General features: G+C 35.1%; 1 protein-coding gene across 5 annotated transcripts; it reads left to right on the top strand.

Moving 5' to 3' along the window:
* The first annotated feature begins 475 nt into the window (after nucleotides 1-475).
* Nucleotides 476-8,247, top strand: LOC120457496 (vacuolar protein sorting-associated protein 41 homolog). Of its 5 annotated transcripts, XM_039645049.2 has the most exons (12): nucleotides 476-603; nucleotides 661-786; nucleotides 839-1,009; nucleotides 1,060-1,177; nucleotides 1,233-1,586; nucleotides 1,666-1,993; nucleotides 6,391-6,459; nucleotides 6,522-6,923; nucleotides 6,972-7,158; nucleotides 7,212-7,451; nucleotides 7,504-7,630; nucleotides 7,688-8,247. In XM_039645049.2, exons 1-12 carry the CDS (start codon nucleotides 574-576, stop codon nucleotides 8,065-8,067), a joined length of 2,532 nt encoding a protein of 843 aa, XP_039500983.1. In that variant the 5' UTR covers nucleotides 476-573; the 3' UTR covers nucleotides 8,068-8,247. The 5 variants fall into 5 exon arrangements, with proteins under 5 accessions (XP_039500983.1, XP_039500986.1, XP_039500985.1 ...); XM_039645051.2 differs by lacking the exon at nucleotides 476-603 and having other exon boundaries at nucleotides 864-974; XM_039645050.2 differs by lacking the exon at nucleotides 476-603 and having other exon boundaries at nucleotides 864-1,009.
* The last annotated feature ends 1,058 nt before the right edge of the window (nucleotides 8,248-9,305 follow it).

The raw sequence follows: 9,305 nt of genomic DNA, 5'->3' as shown, positions 1-9,305 counted from the left end.
AATTTTGTGTTTTTATTTTATTGCGACTACCTATTAATATGCCGAACCCATTTGGTCCACGGATATAGTTGCCAATTTATCGATAAGCCCAAAACAATCCTGAAATTTCTATATACATATATCTTTTCGATGAAAGAGGACCCAAACTATAATGTTCCCTCCTGTCTTTATCCGTTTTATGTTGCAATTAGCATTTCTCTCGGATTATTTTAAGCAGTAATGTGGAACAAGACTTTCAGAGGAATCTATCACTGTTTAATCTAAAACTTTTGATGCACGCTGTAAGTTATGCAAATGATTCACATTAAAATATATCAAAACAATACATTAATTGTTTAAATATCATTATATAATATACAAAATAAATATGGTTTATTATCAAAACATCTCTATTGAAGTGGATAAAAAATAATATATATGCAAAATATCAGTGGGACACAGCTATAACAAATTTAATAGTAAGACCGTTTTATAATAAATACTATTTCTTACTGTGTTATTGTTAACGTAAAAAAAAAATAATAAAGTGTACTTCTTTGTTGCTGTATAAGCTGAAATTTCCATTTGTGTTAAATGGCTAAATCTTTGCCGTCCATTAGTTGTGTAAGATTTTTGAATGTCTTGGTAAACGGATAATATTATATTTTTGTTTTTTTTCAGGTCTCTGGGACAGATAGCATAAATGATGAAGATGTGGAGCCCAAATTTAAGTACCAACGTCTCGCAAACGATTTAAAAAACATCCTCAATGCTGATGTCATATCTTGTAGCGCTGTACACCTAAAGGTGAGAGCTAACTACTTTTTATTATAGTATTTTCAAATAAGTACATTTATAGTTTCTTATTTTTGGAACTTTTCGAGGACGTGTTTATATATTTGACCATCAAGGAAACTCTGTCTACTCAAATCTAAGCATTAGTGAACGTCACACTCATCAAGTGGCAGTAAACAATATTAATGTAGATCATAAAGGCGAGTATGTGGCCACATGCTCCGACGACGGAAAAGTGAGTCTCTGAACTTAACAGCAATAGAAAACTTCCTTCTGTACTCCTAGGTCAACATAACGGGGTTGTTTAGCTGTGAAAACAATCACAGTCTTAACTTCGGAAAATGTATAAAGGTCGTATCAATGGACCCAGAATCCAAAGCTCACATTAAGAGATTTGTTGTGGGTATGTAAATTAAATGCTCTCTGTTAAATTGTCAACAGCAAGTATTTTTTTATAGGCGACGACAAACTTATTTTGTACGAGCGTAACTTACTAAAGAAGCTTAAACCATTTGAACTGTGCTCAGTCGAAGGCAGTGTTTTGTCGATCTGCTGGCATGGCAACTTTATTGCCTGGGCGAGTCACATAGGTGTTCGAGTCTACGATTTAAACGAAAGATGCTCACTTGGATTAATAAAATGGGAGGTTCCTTCTCAGGAGAGATTAGAAAATTTTCGATGCCACCTTCGGTGGTCCAACAATAATACATTATTAATTGGCTGGGTAGACACTATTCGTGTTTGTGTGATTCGAAAAAGAAATTCAATCGAAGCTTCAACTGGCAATCTGCCGGTCAACATTGTGGATCCAAGTATGTAAAGTCTATTAAAAGAATGCACTTTTGGTTTCCACACAGTGAAATTTATAATACTCACATTTTACTATTGCAGTCTCGACATTTCAAACAACTTTCTACGTATGTGGGCTTGCTCCATTATCTGAAAAGCAATTGGTGGTGCTTGGCTATCGCAAAGAAAAATGCTCTTCTTTTAAGGCCCTACGACCTGTATTATGCGTTATTGAATACAAAATGAATAACAGCGAGGAAATCTGCACAGATAGTTTAACTCTACGTGGCTTTGAGGAGTACACCGTTAATGACTATAGTTTGGGTGGCCTTATCGAGGAGAAACGCTTTTTTATTGTGGCACCAAAGGATATCGTGGTAGCTAGTCTTATTGAAACAGATGATCGTATAGAATGGTTGGTTAAACATAGGTGAGCCAATACACTACTTTCATCATATATTTTCATTACTACTAATTAATCTCATCACTGCTCAATTTGTATGAAAACTGATCATTTTAACATTGCAATGTATTGGTATGTCCTAGGGATTCATCGCTAAGAGAAAACATCCCAAAAACAGCACTAAAACTACGCAAAATCATCGATTTTAAATATGGGCGTTACTTATAATCACTAAATCACCACTTTTTCCGAAGAAAGAGATATTTCCACGCTTTTTCATCGTAGTTTTACTGACTTTTCATTATCCTCTTCATTAACTTTATAGTGATTAAGCCTCAACGTGTTTCCATGCCTTTTTATTACTAAAAATGTATTCCTTTTAATTTGAGTTAATATTTTAATAATACATACTACGTTTTGGGGCGTCGGAGTAAGGGGAGCTTATTTTCAGTTGATTTGGAAATGGGACCACATTTGTAATTAACCTTAAAGTGAATTATATTAGTATAAAATACAAAAATGTATTAAAACAATTATCTTAATGATTATTTTTGTGAGTTAACTTTGTTGTTGTTTTAATCAATTACCTTGATATATTCATGAAAAAATTTGAAAAATACCATAAAAATTAACGTCTGCTTCTTACAAAAATCTAATCGCAAGTGACCCCACGAAAAAAGAAAAGATTTGTTAGTGCATGTCAATCCATTGTAATTTTTCTCTTCTTCTCCCATTATTTTTTTTTTCGGCTCTGCAGGTACACAGAAATCGGCTAGTAATGAAAAATGGATGAATATGCTATTATTATATCATTCCTTATATAGATTGAGTAAATAATTATAATTATACCCGTTACTCGTAGAGTAAAAGGGTATACTAGATTCGTTAAAATGTATGTAACATGCAGAAGGAAGCGTTTCCGGCCATATAAAGTAATATATTCTTGATCAGGATCAATAGCCGAGTCCATATGACCATGTCCGTCTGTCCGTCCGTATGAACGCTGAGATCTCAGGAACTACAAAAGCTAGAAAGTTGAGACTAAGCATACAAACTCCAGAGACATAGACGCAGCGCAAGTTTGTCGATTCATGTTGCAACGCCCACAAACCGCCCAAAACTGCTACGCCCACACTTTTGAAAAATCTTTTGATATTTTTTCATTTTTGTTATAGTTTTGTAAATTTCTATCGTTGTGCCAAATAACTTTTTGCCACGCCTACAAACCCCCAAAAACTGTCAGTGTTTAAGACTCTCCTTTTTCCTTCCACTAGCTGAGTAACGGGTATCAGATAGTCGGGTAACTCGACTGTAGCGTTCTCTCTTGTTTTAAATGATTTTTCTAAGTAGGTTTTTATATAGCCATGCATTGTGGAACTGCAGGATATCGAGTTCTCAATAGTGTTACTGTTCAGATACCGAGATCAAACTTTTATAAGTTAATGGGAAACTTTAGACACTTAAAAAAATCGATTTTTTTATTGTTTTAATTGCCTATTCAAATTGTCCAATTGTCAAAGTTTAAAAAGCTAATTCTCGAAATTGTGGAAGAGATGCCTTCGGGATGTTCTGGCTATGAGCCAGTCTTTCCTAGACCGCAAACTTTAACTTTTACAACGAAATTATTTGCGAAAATCCCGTATTCGGTTTTTTGGAGCTTGTTTTTCAGAGTAAGAAAATGTTTGGTTTGTTGATTTCAAAATAGAATTGTGGCCAGCATCACTTACACAATCTACGATGTCAGATCCAAAAAATACATTCATATAACGAGATTTGTAACGTCATACGAACTTTTGCACACGATTTTTCATGCTGGCTACAGGCTCTCGAATTTTGGTTCAAAAGCCAGAGAGAGAAAGAGCGCTCTAGAGCCAACAGTTCTCTTGTACGCATACGGCGACTGCCGACCATTGCAAAATATTCAATTCACTTTATAAGTCCTTTAACTTGCAATCTATGTTATTTCTGTTCGGTTGTCACCTTTTGAAAAACTCATTTTAGACTGCCTTAACAGGATAATTATTCTAATATAGCTTACTTAATAGTTATGGCCGAAAATATGTATATATGCATATAATAATACATAACACATTTTAAAAATACGTTTTTTACGTTTTTATACGGTATGTTAGGGTATTGCTTATGCATGCACGTTGTGCCCCAAAAAAAGTACATTTAGGAATTAACACGTTGCATATTTATACCCATTACTCATAGAGTAAAAGGGTATACTAGATTTGTCGAAAAGTATGCAACAGGAAGAAGGAAGCATTTCCGACCATATAAAGTCCATTAACGTCGACATATTTGCCACTATAGAAACTAGAGAGTTCAGATTAAGTATGTACACAGTTTCCAGAGACATAGACGCAGCGCAAGTTTGCCCCACGACCGCTTTTAATTTCTTATTGATTACATGCATCCGTTGTTAAGAACCATATCAGAACACTGTAAAATATGTTTATTACACTATAAATGATTACGGTGTTTAAATTCCTTGTTGATAACAACATGTTTCCTTCAGTTGTTTCATTAAAGTTATTTCATCTGTCTTTTAGTTCGAGGTATTTAATATTTCTTTATTGCTTCGATTTTCTTTAGATACGGTTGGATCCATTTATCTGTTACAGCATGTTTTATTTGGTTTAGAAACTGCATTTCTTTTTTTCTGCTTCCAAAACCTGTTTCATTCCTTTTGTGTGTTTTTGGAGTGAAGGGGTATAAATTATAACATCGTCCAGGTATAAACATTAAAACGTTTTCTCCTTATGGTCTCTCCCATTATATTCATAATTTCCTCCAACTGCGGTGTATGACGTTTTTTGGACGTCCTTTTTTATTTCTGTTGATAACCACTCTTGAGGTCCAGGCTCGAAATATACATACATAGCTCTTCCTAGTTTTACCAATGAAGGCAAATCTTCGTTCAGCTCCCTAATGGTCCTGATGCATCTAGTTTCTTTGGCACCATTTGTTGCTTTTTGTTTTTTATTATTAGTTGCTTATTATATTTGTTCCTTTATTTTATTAATAGTGTCTTAGGGCAATCTAATATTATGTTTAATTTAATGGGTTATAATATCCTTTCTTCCTACCACAAGAGGTTCATCAAATTGGAACATTGAATCTTTAACTTTTTTATTGACCACTTCCATTTTGGAGTCTTTGGAATAAAGCGTTTCTGACCATATAATATATATATATTCTTGATTAGGTTCAATGCCGAGTCGATCTGGTCGATCGGTCTGTCCATCTGTCCGTATGAACGTCGAGATCTTAGGAACTATAAAAGCTAGAAAGTTGAGATTTAGCATGCAGACTTCAGGGACATATACGCAGCGCAAGTTGCGTATGCCATGTTGCCATGCCCACTGTAACTCCAAAAACTGCCACGCTCACATATTTGTCGGTCGCTATCCAATCCACTTACCATTTTCTATTACGTTGCCCTTCTTTTGTTTATGTTTTGATTTTCTATGTGTAGGTTACGCATGTGTCCTGTCCTTATCTCTCCCAGAATTTCCGACAGTTTATTTAAGGCAAAAAATTATTCAATGTAAATATGAATTAAAAAAAAAAATAAATAATCTTAGCTCACGCGCTCTGTCTCCTTTGTACTCAAGCCGTTTGGGTTCTGTTTATATTTTCAAGATTTTTAAAGAATGTGCTACTACCGCGAATATGGTAACGCCTAGCTAAGGGTGCCAATTAAAAATATTATTGTGAGGCTTGTCTCGGGGTTGTGAAGGAGATGAAATCGTTCATGCGCCAAGCTAAAGACAGCTTGAAAGGACCGATTCTTAAGTATGGATCACCTGCTTTGAGTTGGCAATATGGGGATCGCATTGCCTTTTTTCCTTAAAATCCTTATCCACCCGTCAACCGTTGAACGAAGCAGTGTAATTGTGTAATTTATTTGTAATTTTATTCCCTAGTCCCTTAGTCCCTAACCGAAAATGTATACCCTAATTTCACTGTAGTTCTGTAACCACGCAGCACTTAGTGCAATTTAAAAACTTTTTAAAGAGGCCACACGACTTGGCTCAAAAAGTTGAAAAGTTATGTCTGTCATAACTGCTTGAAAAATGTCTATTGACGAGCATAATCCGTTTTTTGGAGCTCACAATGACACCCCGACACATCAGTTTGGCTATCGAGAGAGCTGTGACTATAGAGCAAGTCAACAGATTAAAAATAGAAATTCTAACGGCATTAGACAACGGGAATGCTGCAGAGCGATATTTCTTGATAGTTTAATTTAATTACTTATTGTACAGCTGACATAGAAAAATCATAAATCATCTAAATCAATCGGTGGTTCTAAATAATTCTAACTTTGCGATAAATACAAAATAGCTTAATTATTGAATAATTTTAAATTTAAAATAAATAATTTTCGTAACTTTTATTTCAATTATTCTTAGTAAATTTGAGGAGGCAATGGAACTTATAGCTGCGAATGGAAGTAACGTGACCGTACTGTCTGTTGCCAAGTGAGTAATAAACAAACTGAATCTTTTCAGAAAACTAATCCTTACCATTATTAAATGTATAGACTTTATATTAACCATTTACTGGCGCTTAAGAAGTATGATGATGCGGCAAAACTTTGCCTCCGTATGCTAGGCAATGACAAAGTCCTTTGGGAAGAAGAAGTTTTTAAGTTTGTGAAGTGTCAGCAGCTACGCTCAGTTAGCGCTTATTTACCGACATCCAACGAATGCAAACTCGATCCCCATGTGTACGAAATGGTTTTATACGAGTTTCTAAAATTTGATGTATTTGGTTTCCTAAATATCATCAAGGAATGGCCATCTCATCTTTATGACGGTCTGGCTGTTATTAACGCTATTCATGATAACTTTCGTAAGCAACATGCTAATCAGTTGCTGGAATCATTGGCTCTTTTATATTCCTATCAGGGTGATTTCGAAAGTGCCCTCCGCATGTATTTAAAGTATGTACTAAAGTCAATTAAAAGAACTGAGTAAAGTAATGTTTGTAGGTTGCAGAACAAGGATGTCTTTCAATTAATTCGTCGGTATGAACTTTACGATGTCATTTCAAAATTGATTATTCCACTTATTCAATTGGATCGTAAATGCTCCTTTGAAATACTACTAGACAAGAATAAAATAAAGACTGAAATAGTTGTAAATCAGCTGGAGCACAACCAAGAATACCTATATTGGGTGAGTGGCTTTTGTAATAATATGAAAAAATTTTAAAATATTTATTTTTGCAGTACTTGGATTCTTTACTTAAAAAGGATCCCAGTAATGGGTTTCAAAAAAAACTTGTATTCTTATATGCAAATTTCGATCGTAAGAAACTTTTGCCCTTTCTTGTGCGTTCAAAGGACTATGATATTCAGGAGGCGTTGGTTATATGCAAGCAGGAAAACTTTTATCCAGAAGTGGTCTACCTACTCGGACGTATGGGGGGCGTAGAAGCGGCCGAAGCACTAAACATAATTATTCACAGCGTAAGAATCAATAGGTGGGAAATAACTTTAATATTGAACTAACATTTTTCAGATCAGAGACATAGAAATGGCCATCGAGTTTTGCAAGGAGCATGATGACAACGATCTTTGGAATGCACTTATAAATGAATTTAGCAGGCACCCTGAAATTGTGACCAAAGTTTTGGACGGCATAGTTGGTACGTTACTTTGTAACTGGTAACATGTTCTATTATTTTAGATTTATTTTTCCTTAGACTACGTGAACCCTGCGGTGGTTGTGGAAAAAATAAAAATGGGTCAGAACATTCCAAATCTGCGGCCATCACTTATTAAAATGCTGTGGCACTACAATATTCATGGTGAAGTTTTATCCTCCGCCCAACAAATTCAACTGAATGATTACTTTGAAATTCACTCGGAGATAGTCACCAAGCAAAGACGTGGTCACCATGTTTCCTACGAACAACTATGCTCAATTTGTCAACGTCCAGTACTAATGATAGGTACACACTATAATTGTATAATAAGGTTTGAGTGCGGTCATGTATACCATAAACCGTGCACACAAGGTAAATTACAAAAAAATTGTACTGAGTGTTACCTTTGGAACTTAGCCGTGGAGAACTTTGTATAATGCGACATCAGAACCCTGTTATCCTTATAGGGTAATTAAACTTTGTGGCTTGATTTCTTTATATCTTATCTTATCTTATCAAACGTGTTCAACAATTTCCTTCATAATTTGAATCTTTTTAGCCTTTAAATTCCCTGACTATTGATAAAACTTTTTCACTAATAAATTTAGTTTCAGCTATTTTTGATTTATTGTTCCATATACATAATGCTGGGTGGACATGTTATATGTTATTGTACAACGTGCGAGCCTGCGAGGGAGTTTTCTAGCGCAACGAAGCAGCCATGCTCCGGTAATCGAATTCGTAGGAATTTTACGATTTCGATTTGAAATCAAGTTCTTAAGAGTTTTTTGATATGTAAAACGGGCACTTTTGTCTAGCCGAAATGGTTTACTCAGTGGACTATTCATGTTAATTCCACATGACCACAAGATTATTCTGCCACTTATTTTGACGCCACCTTATTTTTGACATAATGTTTTCGGTTTTGCAAGGGGTCTATAAGTACGTCGCCAAAAGGTATCGCAAAACAGGCATGTAAAAGTTCTTCTAAATTATAAAAGAATTTATTAATTAATTTAAAGGAGGGCCAAAAGTGTTATTTGTAAATAATGCTATTAAATTTTGTTATTTAAATGGTCAAAGTGCAGTAAAAAAGTAATTGCGAATATCGGAATTAAAAATGTAAGAAGGAGGCAGCTCTAGATTTTCTCAAGCCTTCCCATTTCTGCCTTCGCTTTAAAACAAGTAATTGCAAATATAATATCACATTGTTTGATTTTGACAAATAAAATAAAACAGTTGCTTGAGCAGCAAGAAGGGATAAGAAACGAAACATTCTGATAGCAAAACGATAGAAAAAGTGTTGCGAAGAACGCTGTAGTCGAGTTCCCGGACTATCTGATACCCGTTACTCAGCTAGTGGAAGTGCGAATGAGAAATTTCAGCACCAACAGTTTTTGGGGGTTTTTGGGCGTTAGAGTGGGCGTGAACGGGGTATACGTAACAAACGGCTTGGAAAAATTCAGCAACGGTAAATCGGTCGTGAGTCATTGAGCACAATTAAAACTCTAAGAGTTTTGAGGTCGCGTTTTCGGCAAACTGATCCGTCAGGCATTTTGCAATCGCCTTTCAATTTAGAGGGGTATTATAGGATTCTAGCTCCTCAATCCCTATTGTCGTTATTCTTCCGTGAGCCAAATTCTGTACGGTTTCATGAGTTTTGTAATAGCTTGGT

The sequence above is a fragment of the Drosophila santomea genome, unplaced genomic scaffold (assembly GCF_016746245.2).
Source record: "Drosophila santomea strain STO CAGO 1482 unplaced genomic scaffold, Prin_Dsan_1.1 Segkk102_quiver_pilon_scaf, whole genome shotgun sequence".
Lineage (NCBI taxonomy): Eukaryota > Metazoa > Arthropoda > Insecta > Diptera > Drosophilidae > Drosophila > Drosophila santomea.
This window is presented reverse-complemented; position numbering and strand designations above follow the sequence as displayed.